This window comes from Euleptes europaea, chromosome 11 (genome assembly GCF_029931775.1).
Source record: "Euleptes europaea isolate rEulEur1 chromosome 11, rEulEur1.hap1, whole genome shotgun sequence".
Lineage (NCBI taxonomy): Eukaryota > Metazoa > Chordata > Lepidosauria > Squamata > Sphaerodactylidae > Euleptes > Euleptes europaea.
The window spans coordinates 19,872,642-19,889,313 of record NC_079322.1 but is presented as its reverse complement, the minus strand read 5'-3'; the positions used below and the strand labels follow the sequence as shown (position 1 = coordinate 19,889,313).

The window sequence follows — 16,672 nt, the reverse complement described above, 5'->3', positions numbered from 1 at the left end:
TTAGCAAACACATATACAAAAAGTTGCATGTGATTTCTTTTGCAGCTGTTATAGCAGAATTCTAAGGGCACAAATAGACATAGCGGGTAGTCCTGATTCAGATTTGGACTGCATGGGGAAGTGAGTGGAGATTTAATCCTTCAACCCCACATTTGGTTTCGCTAATCATAACTGGTTTCCTTGTGCTGTTATTAGCATTTCAATGGGGGAAAGACACATTTTCCAGAAATAGGACTTTCCCCCCTTTAAAACACGAACAACCGCTTGGAGAGGCGAGTTTTGATTAGCAAAACTGAGCAAGGTTTGAAGGGTTAAATCCTCTTTCCACATTGCAGCTGCATATGTGCATAATTTCCCTTTTGCAGACTAAAGGAGATCGTAAGTGGGGCTACTCTGTATTAACGGGGATTGCAGGTTCAATCCAATGTGGTCATCAGTGGAAGAAACACAGATATTTGCTGTTTTCCCATCTCCCAGCAGTCCAGTTTGACCTTAGGAAAGTTGATTCCTGGGGTCACAGGACCCATGAGACTAGCAGCCCCATGGGTTGAAAGGCTGTAGAGCAGAGGTATGAGATCACCTCCTCCTCCTTCTTCCACAACTGCTTTTCAGCTGACGGAAGAGGCAGAAGGAGCAATTTGTGTCCCCTTCTCATTCTTCATTTCTATGACTCAGATGGTTGCAACACAGGAATAAACTTTCCTATGATTAGAAGGGTCTGTGTGCGTTGAGGGAACACAGCAAAACCCATGTCTACCAGCTCCTTCAGCTAATAGATTTCTCTATCCAACCCAGTGTCAAACAGTATACTCAGACCACCCCACATTTTCAGACCCCTTGAAAATGGAGTCAAAGAGTTTTGCATAAGCATGCGAGATACCAATTTTTAAAAAGATATTAATCACAATATTATATAACACACATAAGAATGTTTCTCATAGCACTCTGTTTTGCAGATATGAAACAGAGAAACAAATATGGTATGTAGCTGATTTATAAAATGAATTATTCCTAATGGAGCATATGCATCCAAAGGGGCTGGCTTTCGCAATATATTGATCACTTGTTACACAGGCTGAGTAACAGCTATTACCAAATGTATCTCAAGCATTGGTAGAGTTGCCAGGTCCCTTTTCGCTACCGGCGGGAGGTTTTTGGGGCGGAGCCGGAGGAGGGTGGGGTTTGGGGAGAGGAGGGACTTGAATGCCATAGAGTCCAATTGCCAAAGCGTCCATTTTCTCCAGGTGAATGCATCTCTATCAGCTGGAGATCAGTTGTAATAGCGGGAGATCTCCAGCTACTGCCTGAAGGTTGGCAACCCTAAGCATTGGATTCGATTCAGTCAGCTTTTCTGCTGGAGAAAAAGGAAGGAGAGGCCCCATTTTACCTCCTTAAAAGGCTATGCTGGGGATCATGGGACCAGCATACAGAAAAAGCCTATGGGATGGGGGCTGTAGTTGGGAGGGTAAGTGGGTGAAATTCACTGGAAAAGTTGGCTGGATCCAATGCAACAGCTTTAAAACTTTTTTTAAAAAAGGTGAGAAACAAGGGAGAACAACTAGGAGTTAAAATAAATATTTATTATATGTACCAGAATGTCTACAGGCCCATGAGATTTCTCTTCCATGTTTTTTGAAAGCAAAAGTAGCAAGATTTTGAAAATACAATCATTACCTTTGTCCAGGGAAACAGTAAAATTAGCCTTTGACGTGGTTATTCCCTAGTCATTCCCTCTTAGTTTCATTCCAGTTGAAGTAATATATCCGTATGGGTGTTTTCATCACAAGCCAAGAAGAAATGATGAAACAGTTGATAACATGCATGGTGAAATATATTAAATTTCCCTTTGTGCTTTATTTAAATCAACTGTAAGGTTCAGTGAAATAAATATTGTGCAAGGCAGGTTGTAGGTAATATTGGGTGACGTATTCTTTGCCGTAAATTAATTGTTGGCCATTTGATTGGGTGGGAAAGTCCAGTTACGAAGATTAAGCTAAACACTGCCTCTGGGGAGTAGTCACAAATAAATTGCAAAGTTCAACAAACAGGATAAGTCCTTCCATTGCTACTCTCCGTATTATACAAGAAACAAAAGTGGATTATTATTAATTTATGGAGGGCCCATGGACCAGTGTCCAGAGTGCTGTCAAGTCACAGCCAACATATGGCAACCCAGTAGGGTTTTCAAGGTGAGAGACTAACAGAGGTGGTTTGCTATTGCTTTCCTCTGCATAGAGACCCTGGAATTCCTTGGTGGTCTCCCATCCAAGTACTAACCAGGGCTGACCCTGCTTGGCTTCTGAGACCTGATGAGATCAGGCTAGTCTGGGCCATCCAGATCAGGGCTGCATCATCCTAAAAAATATTTTGTCTGGATTAGAATTTGGAGTTTCTGGGCAACATTGTTTTTACCCCATGTTGGGGAAATCACTTCTTCCGCAGGAGCAACATCTTCTCCCAAACTTGAAGGAGTAGTCTCTTGCTATTCACAGTGATTCTAGGTTCTTTGGAGAAAAGAACCCCATCTGATCTTGGTGCTGGCAGAGTCCTGCCTTGTAGAATGAGTGAATGAGCTGCCCTCTAAGCAAATGTATTCTAAAGTATACTGCTCTTTTCATTCAAGAAGTGCAGAAAAGAGCAACCAAAAGGATCAGGGGGCTAGAGCAACTGCCCTGTGAGGAGCGGTTGAAACACTTAGGGCTTTTTAGCTTGGAAAGAAGGCAGTTAAGTGGAGACATGATAGAGGTCTATAAAATTATGCATGGTATGGAGTGGACAAGGAGAAGCTTTTCTCCTTCTGTCATAATACTAGAATGTGGGGTCTTCTGCTGAAATTGGAGGGTAAGAGATTCAAAAAAGATAAAAGGAAGTATTTATTCACACAACACATACTTAAATTGTGGAACTCCCTGCCCCAGGATGTGGTGATGGCTGCCAACTTGGAAGGCTTTAAGAGGGGAGTGGACAAGTTATGGAGGAGAACACTATTCATGCTTTCTAGTAAAAATGGATACTAGTTATGATACATGCCTATTCTCTCCAGGATCAGATGAGCAGGCCTATTATATTAGGTGCTTTGGAACACAGGCAGGACAATGCTGCTGCAGTCGTCTTGTTTGTGGGCTTTCTAGAGGCTCCTAGTTGGCCACCATGTGAACAGACTGCTAGATTTGATGGACCTTGGTCTGATCCAGCATTGCCTTTCTTATGTTCTTAAGAATTGGTTGCCTCTGCGCCGACTCCCGAGGAGGCAGCACTTTGCAGTGACGGGCAGGACTAGCTGCCGGCAGTTCTGGTGACGTTAACCTGTTTTACATAAGACTACAAGTCCCAGGATACTTTGCGACCAGCCCTAACTAATCTAAGCCAGGGGGGAAGAAGAACTTTAACCATTATTAATTGAGGATACTTGTGGGATATATATTAATGTCATAGAGGGGGTGTGATAAATAATCAAGTGCTCCTGTGACAATAAGGATATGTATTGAATTTATTATTTATTGAATTTAATGAATTTAAGTAAGTTTAATTTATTTAAATAATTAAAAAAAACTGCTATTTTTTTTGTGAAGAAATTAATGTGCCTCTACTAAATTGATTATTATATCTACTATAAGGGATTTGATTTAAATATCTAATTAAGACTATACTGAATTAATTGTTGTGCCTAATATGACTGATCTGATTTAAATATCCAATTAAGACTGACCAATATTTAAACAAACAAACAAAAACTACTTACTCTTACGTTTTATAACCGTGCATGTCTGGCACTTATACAGAGTTACAAACAAGAAGGAAAATATATAGATATAATTTAATGAAAAAAAATAGAAAAACAGATAAAGCTAGTACTTTGACTTTAAATAAAAATCTGGAAGAAGAGGAGAAAGAAGAAGAAGAAGCAGACAGTGCAGTAGAATCTACAAGCCATCAATATCAACAAAAAAGACCTAGTAAAGTACAATCTAATATGGAGAAGGCGCTGGAGAAATTGGCTGCCCAACTGACGGCACTAACAACCCAATTAACAGGAACAGAATAGAGATTAGAAGCAAAAGTAGATCAAATAAACAGTAAGATGGATAAGGTAAACAAAGACCTAGAAAGGCTGACCAAAGAATGTAACTCGGTCAGAACAGATGTACAAACGGTACAGATGGAAGTGAAGACAGTTAAACAGGAATTGGTGACTGGACTCCAGGACATTAAACAAAAAATAGAGGAAAACGCTAAGGACATATTGGATAACAGAGAAGATATTAAGAAACTTAAAACAAGACAAATGAAGACAGAGCGAATACAATCTGAACACAAAGCTTGGACAGAAGAAGCGGAAAACAGACTTGCCACAACGGAAATGCAAGTAAGAGAGAATAACTTGCGTTTCCAAAAAGTGTCAGAAGATATGCCCCAAGAAAGCCTAGGAGAAAATATGACACAGCTGCTCGCCTCTTATCTTGATATTGACGAAGAAGCTGTTGATATCAGGGAAATTTATAGAGTTAACTCCAAATACGCGACTTCAAAAAAACTCCCAAGAGAAATCTTAATAAAATTTGCGGACAAACGAATAAAAGAGGACATACTGAATAAACAAAGAGAGGACCCACTAGTATATAAAGGAAAAGAAATACAGATCTTCCCGGACCTACCATTCTCAGTAAGGAAAAAAAGGCGTGAATTTGACTCTCTACGTAAGTTACTACGTGAACGGGAGATAAGATATAGATGGGTGGGACCGTACTTCTTAAGTGTTCAACTCTCCTCTGGCAGAATCTTAATACGAACAATAGAAGAAGCTTATGATTTAGAAGAAGAAATTAAAATAAAGACCAAAGGAAAAGACACTAGAACTGGTGGATCAGGCTCACCACGAAACAAAAATAAGAATTCGGCGACAAACCAAGAAGGTCTAATGGATGAGGCGGCAGCCTTCAAGTAAAAAACAACATGACGGATGGCCTAGAAATATTATCTATCAACATAAATGGCTTGAACATACCACAAAAAAGAAATAAAATATTTCATGCGCTTTCCAAATACAAAGCGAATATAATATGTCTACAAGAAACGCATATAAAAAGAAAATACAATTATTTACTAAATAACAAACGACTTGGCACAGTATACACATCTTCAGCGTTGGAAAAAAAGAGGGGCATAGCAATATATATTAGAGATCCTACCATCAAAGTTTTGGAAAGTATAAAGGACGCCAAAGGCAGGAAACTAACGCTTAAGTTACAACTTGCAACAGGAGAAATAAAAATATTAACATCTATATATGCACCACTGACATCAAAGGAAAAATTCTTCACAGAGCTCTTTACAACACTTGAAGAACAATTGGAATATGAGATCATCGTCATCGGGGATATGAATGGAGTTTTGGATGCCAAATTGGACAGATCTAAAAATCAAAAAAGCGGTAAACTTCCAAAAAAGGTAAAATTAGACATGCAGCGTCTCAACCTGTTGGACATCTGGAGAACCAAAAATCCTAATACCAAAGATTATACATTCTATTCGGATAGACATAGGACCTTTTCAAGAATTGATATGTGTTGGACCTCGAATACCTTAGTGAAAAACCTAGAATACATTAAAATACTACCTCGGACTCTGTCAGATCACAATCCGTTAGTAATAAAATGGCACAATCAGAAGAAGAAAATATTCAGATGGAGACTAAACGATGCGTTACTCAATAAGGAAAAAGATCTCAACACAGGCCGTGAAGAACTTAAGGAATTCTTACTGAGAAATGAAACACAAGAAATGAGTCAAGCAACAATCTGGACTGTTCGAAGGCCTACATGAGAGGCATCTTTATTTCACTAAACTCAAAAAACAAAAAAGATCGGGAAAAACGTTTGACAGATCTTCAAACCAACCTGGCACAGTTAGAAAAAACTCATCAACGAACAAATAGCAAAAAAGCCCTGAAAGAGCTCAAAAAGGTTAGACATGAAATTGACCTATTCTATACAGATGAAATGGCAAAAAAGCTAAAATTTATAAAACAGAGACACTTTGCATACGCAAACAAGCCGGGCAAGTACTTGGCATCGATGATCAAAACAGAAAAACAGAAAAGAACAATACTCGCAACAAAAATAAAAGGACAGATAACATATAAAGAAGATGAAATAACACAGTGTTTCCTAGAATATTTCGATGATTTGTACAAAAAGAAAAAACAAAATGAATCACCGGAGGAGATAAAAACCTATATTCAACAGAATCATCTGAACTATCTTTCCAAAGAAGATATAACTTGTTTAAACCAAGAAATCACTATTGAAGAAGTAAAACAAGCAATTAAGAAATTAAAGAGTGGGAAGACGCCAGGGCCAGATGGTTTTACAGCCATATATTATAAATCGTTTATGGAAGAAGTGGCCCCAACGTTAGTGAAAGTGATGAATGAAATATATAAGAAAAAGAAAGTGCCAGATTCTTGGAAAGAAGCATATATAACGCTTATTCCTAAAGAAGGAACAGATCTAACGCTACCCTCCTCATATAGGCCAATATCCTTGCTTAACACAGATTATAAAATATTCACTACGATAATTGCACAAAGATTGTTAGCTCATGTAGAAACACTGATTAATCCAGATCAGACAGGCTTTATTCCCAAACGTCAAATGGCAGACAATATTAGGTTCCTGATCAATGCGCGAGAGCTTGTAAAATACAGAAAAGAAAAAATAGCCTTTATTTTTGTGGACGCGGAAAAAGCTTTCGACAACATTTCATGGAATTTTATAAAACAGGTGGTCTACAGTATAAGCAATGACGGCAACTTATTTCATTGGATATCTAGTATATATACGGATCAGCAAGCGAAACATTTAATAAATGGCACCCTGACTAAAGATATCATTATTGAAAAAGGAACCAGACAAGGTTGCCCTTTATCACCTTTGTTATTCAACCTAACACTAGAAGTATTGGCAAATAAAATTAGATCAAACCAGAGAATAACGGGCCTAAGTGTACAAGGAGAAGAATTTAAAATCAGAGCATATGCCGATGATGTTTTGTTAACAATTTCACAACCAAAGTCTAGCATTAAAGAACTCATGAATGACATTCAGGTCTATGGACAACTGGCGGGTTATAAACTTAATAAAACCAAAACAAAAATCTTTCTAGAACATCTAACAAAGGAAGAGGAATTAGAAGTAACAAATATCTCAGGATTCACAATATCAACCAAACCAATAAAATATCTGGGAATAACTTTTCCAAAAAAATCCCAAGATTTATATAATCACAATTATCAAACGGTCTGGAACAAAATCGAATGTGAACTCCAAATTTGGTCTAAGCTAAAAGTTTCTTGGTTGGGCAGAATATCTTTAATTAAAATGAATATACTTCCAAGACTTAATTTTTTGTTTCAAATGATCCCCATCAAAATTCAAGACAAGGTTTTAAAATCTTGGCAACGTAAAATTAACAGGTTTGTCTGGGACAAAAAACGTCCACGAATAAAATTCAAAATTATGACGGACGAAAAGAAAAGAGGAGGCATGTCTCTTCCAAATCTAACAATGTACCATCAAGCGGCGACCTTGGTATGGATTAAAGACTGGATCATGCAAACTAACGAAAGGACTACCAAATTAGAGTTGGCAAGTTTGCAAGGTGGAGTACATCATCTATTATGGGGAAAGAACTGGAAGAAGAGCCTAGAAGCAATGGGAGGCCACCCAATTGTAGAAAATACGGTGGCAGTGTGGCGAAAATTGAAACCCAGATTAAGTTTTGAAAAATCACTACTGATGGCGCCCTTTAACGTCTACGGCTTAGTAGCTGATAGGAAAACATATGGGAAAATACAATATCAGAGTCTGGTAAAAACAGATGGCTCCATCAAGACACTAATAGAACTACAAACTGACTATCCACAGATGTCTTGGCTGATATATCATCAATTAATTTCAAGATTTAAAGAGGACTGCTGGATTCGGGGAGTTCTAAAAGGTAAAACAGATTTTGAACAGTTGATAAGCAAGCCAACAGATCATCTTTTAGGTAAAATTTATCGGCTGCTGTTGACATACGATACGGAAGATGAACAAATAAAATCATGCCAAATCAAATGGATGGAAAATTTCAACGAGATCATAACAACGGACGAATGGGAACAGCTATTTCGTGGCAATCTCAAATTTACTCTATGTCAAGGAATTCAAGAAAATTGGCTGAAAATGTTGCACAGGTGGTACATTACGCCAAGCGATATCCAGAACATGAACAGCTCGACATCTGGCTTGTGTTGGAAGTGTGGTAAAGCCAGAGGCACTTTCTATCACTGTTGGTGGACATGTACACTTGTCCAAAAATTCTGGAAGAAAATTCATAGGAACATAGAAACTATAGTCGGTCAACCCATTACATACGACCCCAAACTTTTTCTCCTGAGTAAAATACCAGACGCATGTACTAAAGACCAACAGATCATACTAAAATATCTAATAACAGCGGCAAGAATAGTCCTAGCTTCACTGTGGAAAACAGAAAAAATACCTAAAATTGAACTCTGGATTGATAAAGCATATGAATTTATATCAATGGCACACTTAACAGAACTATTACAAACAGACACTCAAAATTCAAAAAAAGACAAATGGCACACCTTCTATGAATTTATTAAAACCAAAAAGCAACAATAAATTTGATAAATGTAATGAAACTAAAGTTGATGAAATAACATAACATGTTAAAAACTGATGACAATTTTAACCTTGTTAAGGGGGTAAAAATATGACTGTTTCTCTTGTTCATGTTTTCCCCTACCCTTTTTCCTTTCCTGTATTCCCATTCAATACTAGAAATTAATAAAAATATTTATAAAAAAAAAAAAGAATTGGTTGCCTCTGGTTAGTTACTAACTGAGCAGTAAGGTGATGCCCTTGTAGTATATGAATTCTCTTGTGAAAGCTGGTATGATTGCTTACTTGAGCCCCTTGGTTCACAATGCTGCCTCCAAATGTTTGTGGGCCCAGGTGATGGAGCATCACAGAGCTCCCTATCGTACTTTTCCAATCACACCTCCCTATCGTTCGGTAGGTAGCCATCAGGACCTCTTACGTCGTAAAAAATCTGGGAGATTTTAATTATTTAAATTAATAATTAGTTAATTAGTTAAATTAATTAAAGTGGCTACATCATTCTCGTCTCCTCCATTTTATCCTCACAACCACCCTGCTAGGTAGGTTAGGCTGAGAGAATGTGACTGGCCCAAGGTCACCCAGCGAGCATCCATGGCACGAGTGGGGATTTGAACCTGGGTCTCCCAGATACTAGTCTGACACTTTTAACCACTACACCACACTGGCTCTCCAGTATTATCTTTGACCCGCCCATGGGTTTTTCTCAGTGGCGCTTTATTCCTAGCACCACATTTGTATCTCCTGATGCTTGTGTGTTTGGAGATGCTACATTCATTTTATTATTTAAAACAGCCATGCCGGATCAGACCCATGGTCCATCTAGTATAGCATTCTGTTTTACCCAGTGGCCAACAACTGAGGTAAATAAGCAATTAAATGAGCTGCCCTGAAGAGTCATCAATATGTTTCGTGTATTTATAATGCTGCTAGCATGATTGCATGTGTTGCTTCTGTTGTGTGCTTTGTGGCTTGCTCTAATCTAGATGATGTGTTCTAATCAGAAAAGAATGTTTTATTTCTCATATTTTGTTAAATATGGCGGCTTGGAATATCCCACTACAGTTGCAAGTCATTGAACACCATGGCATTCATCCATTTGGAATGGATTCTGTGGTTCATAGTTCCTGAAAGTTTTCTTCCTCACCTTGCTAATGTGGCAGATGTCAACAATAAAACATTACACTTTGGGGAATTGTTATTTTCTAATTAGAAAGGCCAAGGAGGACATTTTAAATTAGAACTGTTGTGGGTAATGTGAAGACAGACAGAAAATAAAACAAAGAAAAATTACATTGTTTTGCATAATATTTCATGGTTAACAACCAAATACTGGTTCTAGCTGACATGAAGAGACAGGCGTATGTCATCTAAAATTACAGCTGTGCAAAGGACCCTGTATTTCAATTGCCTAATACAGTGCAACCAGCCCCATGAGCATGGAACTGGACTTTCAGATTTGGACACTACTCCTTCATATGATGAATGATGTATGAAATAGTCTCTTTTGTATGTTTTACAGGTAAATAAGTCCATGCTGAACCGGGAGGCAATTTGGCTGCCCACCAGCCTTCTAAAAGCTTAGGGCTCGTCCATTGGATGCATAAATTTTACAGCAACAGAAGTACCTTTGGGAAGTAGCAACTTGATTTCCCCTCTAGTGCATCCCAACTGCGGCACACAGCAAACAGCCTTGCATCTGAAACCCAGTGTGACTCAAATAGTCTTATTTGATTAATGATGTGCAAAATGAGAACTTGCAAGCATTCATGAGAGCAGCGGAGAATCTCACATGTCAGTGATGATTAGCATAATCTGGAAGAATAGTTTGAGGCCCAGTTCATTCATTACCAGTTCGATTGTCCATAGAAACCTCAGGTGAAATACTGAAAGTTTTGTGCTCGGTTTCCTTCTGCAGGTTTCTATTTATGTACTCCTTTGAGTTCCTTGATTCACCTGTCATTAACATAGTTGGCATAGGAGATATCGTGGGGGTTGTCTTAATTTTGCTGGTCACCATTGCGCTGGTTGGTGAAAGTAACAATGCCTCCTGTTGTGATGAGTCACGTTTTGTTTTCAGAAGCTTAATTCTTAGCTGTTCTAATCTAGAAGTAATCACTGCCTGTTCTTTGGATGGAAGAGCTGAGAAGGAGCTGAGTAAGTTCTTTTCTATGAAGTTTTCAAGAGAAGATCCTGTAACTGCACTGGGGTGGATAGATGAATCAGACCACTGTATCAGATCTTGTTGAGATGAACCCTCCAACTTGCTTTCCTGTGCTCTGTCCACTTCCATTGAGGAGTTGAAATTTTGTAACTTCGGTAAAAGAGGAGCTAGAGTTCAATTGTCAAAAACCAGAACTGGGAAGATTCCTTTAGTATGCAAGGCGGTACGGTTAAGAGGAAGAGGAAAACCCAACATGAGATGGATCAGCTCAATAAGGGAAGCCATGACCCCCAGTCTGCAAGATCTGAGCAAAGCTGTTAACGATAGGACATTTTGGCAAGACATTAATTCATAGGGTCGTCATAAGCGACTTGGCGGTACTTCACATACACACGCACAATAAATACAGAAAAACTCCTCCTGGTGGTCTAAGTCCACACCTGCATTAATGTTGGGGGACTATGATTGTGTGGGAAGTCATGGTTTTATACTAGCATCTCTTACCACATCAGAAATAATATAGTCAGGCAAGGCCTGGCCTACACACTGCAGTCTCATCTTGTTCTCTTTGGTGGTTTGATATCTGACAAGAGTACTTACCATGTAGGTTGATTGTTACAAATCACAATATGCACAGTGTGGTATAAAGCCAGTGTAATGTAGCGGTTACAATGTCAGACTAGGATCTGGGAGGCCCAAGCTCAAATGGCTACTCTGCCATGAAAGCTTACTGCGTGACTTTGGGCCAGACGATCTCTCTCTCTCTCTCTCTCTCTCCTTGGTGACTGTAGAACATATTATCTGACTCATGATATAGGTGCTTTGAACAAATAATCATTGTGGTCTGTTCTGGAGGAGACAGCTTGCCTTTTTTAACAGTGCCATCCTACTCACAGTTTCATCCTTCTTAAACAGTGGTTCCCAACCTTTTTTTGACCAGGGACCGCTAGAACTTTTTTGTTCGGTGCAGGGACCCCAAGGTTCCAAATAAAAATTCTGAGTGCCAATGCGGCAATTTAACCTGAATACTGAGGTTTTAGTTTAGAAAAAACAACTCATAAATTAACATCTTTTGCCTTAAAAGAAAAACACAATAGCAGAGCTTTCAATGATACAAACAACTTTTTATTGAAAGGCAAACCCAAGGCAAAACCTCCCATTCACAAAGTCCTGCAATCAGTGGGATGTATGAGGTGAGCAGGAGGGTTGTGTATCTATTTTCCTCAGTCAGGGTACCCCCCCTTCCCATTCCTCATTTCCTTGATGGACAATCATCTTCCCTTCCAGTCCTCTCCCCAAGTTTCCCCTTCGAAAATGCTCAGAGCCATATATTTTGGCCCGTCTGCATTTCTAGTCCTCACACACACAAAGCTTGCCTGCCCTGACCTGGAGGGCCCAGGCTAGCCTGATCTCCTCAGATCTCAGAAGCTAAGCAGGGTCAGCCCTGGTTAGTATTTGGATGGGAGACCACCAAGGAAGTCCAGGCTTGCTGTGCAGAGGGAGGCACTGGCAAACCACCTCTGTTAGTCGCTTGCCATGAAAACCCCAAAAAGGGGTCGCCATAAGTCGGCTGCGACTTGACGGCGCTTTACACACACACAAAGCTTTGCATAAAGCCTGGACCAAAAGAACCCAATCCTGTGGTTTTATTTTAAAGGAATCCCCCCCTGTTTGGTTGCTGGAGAAGCCTCCCCTGCATAGGAAGCCTGCATTTCTTTTGCCAGAGGGCCGAAAAGGGAGCTCTTCGCGGGAGAGTGAACCTGCTTCGCCCCAGGGCACGAAAGGTTTCTAGCAAATCAAACCTCCCCTGTTCAAGAATTTGGAAACAGAGGGAGCCAAACAACCAAGGGAAGACAATTACAAGCGCTTAAACAAAAAATAAAAAATAAAGCAAGGATGGAGCGGTGGCGAGGAGAGTCTCCTACCTGTATCCCCGGTGCTAGAAGTTTCATGCCTTTTCTCTGGGTTGCAGCTGTTCCGGCCAATTGAGAAGTCCCCAGAAAGGCAAATCTAAGACCTCCTCCTCCTCCCTGCCGCCTCCTGGGCTCCTTCCTACCTTCCCTCCCCGGGGGGCCTGCCATCCGCCCGTCCTCAGCGCCTCGGCCTCCTCCGCCAGCCAAAACCAGCGGGAAAATCCCGCCCGCTGATTGGCTGCTGCCGCCGCCCGCCTGGGCGCCGCCAGCCCTCGAGCGCCGCATGCAAAAACCCGGCTGCGCTGTGAGGAGAGGGAAAGGAGGGGAGGAGGAGGGCGCTTTACCTCACACACAGCCCGAGCCGCGGCAGCAGCTCAGCTGAGAGAGAGGGAGAGAGCTGCGTGCCGGACCCCTGGTGGTCCGTGGACCACCGGTTGGGAACCAGTTTCGCGGACCCCGGGGTCCGCGGACCACCGGTTGGGAAGCAGTGTTCTAAAACCATTGAAGTCAGTGTGCACAGGAGGGTGTAACTCTGCTATAAATGGTGTCTCTACGGAGTCAGTTTTCTTATAAACTGAACTTTCTTATAAACCATGAACTTTCATACCTCTTAGCAATACAACAACAATGTAAATATGTCACATTTTGGGATACCATTTTGCCCAGTTGCACTGAATCTGAATGACTGGTTCATGGATTGTAATATTTGTTGTGTGTTTTCTTGCTGGAGATAAGTTTTTTTTTTAAAGGCAGAACTGTATGTTAAATATTTCTTCTACCGCCCACCCAATTAAAGGCATAATTAAAGGGCAAAAACATTGCAGAATTGATAGGATAAAGCTTAAACCTCCATTAATTTTTGTTTTCAGATGTGTGTAAGAATACCATCCAGGGCAGAGTTTATTCAGCTCATCAAATTGTTTGCCAAGAGAAATGTTGTGGCATGAATGGTATAAGAATCTTTCCACTATTATTTATAGACATGTCACATGTACTCTGGTATTAGTGCCAAAATAGTTAAACACACCAGCAACAAGCGTAGCATACTGGGTGACTCACTAACTTCCAGTCTTCCAAGCATGGCGTTAATTAGGGTTGCCAGCTCTGGGTTGGGAAATACCTGGAGATTTTTGGGTTCGAGCCTGAGGAGGGTGGGGTTTGGGGAGGGATTTCAATGCCATAGAGTCCGATTGCCAAAACAGCCATTTTCTCCAGGGGATCTGATCTCTATCAGCTGGAGATCAGTTGTAATAGCAGGAGATCTCCAGCTAATACCTGGAGGTTGGCAACCCTAGCGTTAATGCATCCTGCCCTTTTAGCATGGAGGTCATAGGCTTTAGTTGTCCATTGGTGTAATATGTTTAATGCTGTCCAAAAGCCAGTGGTGCTTATGTTATTATATTTGTTTTTTGTTTAGGTTCTGCACAATGGACTTATCATGGAGATGGATCATCCAACAGCAGGCAAGATAGCGGTCCCAGGTAGGCATATCTACTTCCTTTCCTCAAGACGGTATGTTGTGAAAGTCCCCTTCAGAGACTGCTGCCCTAATTCAATGAAGGATGAGGCATTTGCGGAAGCAGCATTGTGGAAGCACAAGACACAAGGATTTGAATCCGCCCCTCCCCTGAAAACAAGATATCAGGGCTCTTATATGTTTATTAAATTTGTACGTACCTGCATGATGTGGAACATTCATACATATATTGCAGTGTGAGAGGTGATGGCAGGAAAATGGTTTGGTGGCACAAACCATGCCTCAGGTATAACACATGGCGGTCACAATAACGAAGTGCATTTGGAACAGCAGTGCCTATATTAGAACCCTCTCAGTGACCCATCGTCACCTGGAGGTAGGCTCCGATGCTCTGTGCTCCCTTATGTCTCCTGGAAATCATTTTTAGTACTATCTTAGGCAGAGTTGCACCCTCTTAAGCCAATTGGACCTAGACACTCAGGACTGCCGAAAACTGTTCTGCAGCTGCTGCCCCAAGTAGAGCACATTTAGATGGTTTCCACACAAGTCCGCAAGTCTGATCCTTTAAAACTTCAGGCTTTGGTTGGTTGTCCAGACTTGCCTTGGCCGCTTTCACTGTAGGTTCGAGGATTTTGCCTGTATTCCCCACTTTTTCTGGATGTGCTTTTCCCTCGATTTTTTTAAATCGATTTCCACTCCCTGGATTGTTAGTGGGGAAGTCTTGAATCCGCGGCTCCGATTTGAACCCATGGCTGTGTGTTCCACTGGAAAAGGCTGCTGTGGGGAATGACTTCTGGGGCTTCTGATCTCGCCATGAGGAAAAGTAGATAAAATCCCTGTGTGTGGAAAAGGTGTTATTGTCTAGCTCCCTTTTCATACCAGAGGATGACACTCATAAGAAGAAGGCCAAGTCTCCCCATTTCTGGGGAGGAGGAAATGTCAGAGTCCTTCCAGGTTAATTTCTTGGCTTTCTGAAAAGCTCCCTTTTACAAAGTATGGGGACCCTTATCTGGGAAGAAAATCTGAACATAGGTTTGATGAAATGGTTGCTCTTTGTTTTTACAAATGTTTCTGTTAAACCATCTATGACGGCAATCCTCAAACCATTTATTCCACAGTAGTCCTTTTGAAGTTAATTGCTTACCCTGGAGTCAGTTGGACTAATCGGGGAAGAAAGCAGTGTATATTTGCACATCTGTGTTTGTTTTAGGCTTACCTTGAGACTTACATAAACGGTGTCCTGATGTGTTTGAATGAAATGGCAAAGTATAGCCGGGCAACAGGGATGGTATTTACATGAAGAAAATGGTGCAGGTTGGTCTTCTGGAAATAGTGTTTTTATGTTGTCATTACATTTCGAGATTACTTAAAGAGATACAGAGAATAGGCATGGAATATGAAGCAGAATGAGGAAACAATTACTTCAGATGCAAATAGTGTTTCCTTCCTTCTGTGGCTCTGGTGTAATCAAGTTAAATGTTCAGCTGAGTTCCTCATATGGAACACTAGTGGGGAGGTGGGAGGAAAGAAAGGGAGCATGATAGAGCACTGGGTTAAACTGTAGTGGTCTGAAATAGGATTCCAATAAGACGAATTTTTAAAAAACCAAATCCATTGAAGGAAGTACTGTGTTTTTGTGTACTTGGAAGAAAATAAGATTAATCATAAATATGTTTCTATTAATGCTTCGTATACAAATGGAAGTCTTCATTTCTTGTTGGCTACTTTGATTTAGCAGATTAGTACTAATTGTCATCATATTTATCAACTAATAATTGGAGTATGGCAAATCATCCTGTTAAATACATACACTCCTTTGGAGAGAATAGGTAGGAGTAGCCCATGTGTCTTCTGGTCCTGAACTGCTTCAAGAAATTTTGAGTACAGTAGCTTAACATGTAACAAGGAATCCATGTAAGTGAAACTCATACATCTTTACTTCTGCTTCCAGTATAGTGTGCAAACTGGGGGGGGGCCATGCATTTCATCACCAGTGGTGAGATGCAAAAGTTCAAAATGTATATGAAGGGTCACTGTTGAAAGCAGAAAAATCATGGACAAGCTAAATTCTTTCTCTGATACAGCAGGGCAATTTGTTGTGTTCCTTTATGTCAAATCGCTTGAGACGAAATGCAGGCAGGTTACAAACTGTGGGAAGCACTCACACATCCATTAGGAATTGTTTCTAATGTTCATCACTCCCTTACACTCCACTGTCCAGTATCTCATGCAATGGAGTGTTGGATTTCACCAGCTTTTCTACTGGCGTTAGAGGGATGAGGCACCTTTTGACCTCCAAAAAGGCAGTTGTGGAGTTCTTGGCTCTGGCATGGATAAAGGGCCATGAGGGGTGGGAGTCACAGTGTAGTAAAATCCAAAAACAAAACATTCCATTATTTCCAAGTTTGGACAGAGGGAAGGAACAAAGTTT

The 16,672-nt window shown here is 40.6% G+C and overlaps 1 protein-coding gene across 1 annotated transcript in view; it reads left to right on the top strand.

The window, feature by feature from the left end:
* Positions 1-16,672, top strand: part of SUGCT (succinyl-CoA:glutarate-CoA transferase) — a 352,798-nt gene that overhangs the window by 289,033 nt on the left and 47,093 nt on the right. Inside the window, exon 13 of the mRNA XM_056857041.1 lies at positions 14,182-14,245. Within this exon, the coding sequence (XP_056713019.1) occupies positions 14,182-14,245 (64 nt within the window). The remainder of the gene's footprint in view (positions 1-14,181; positions 14,246-16,672) is intronic.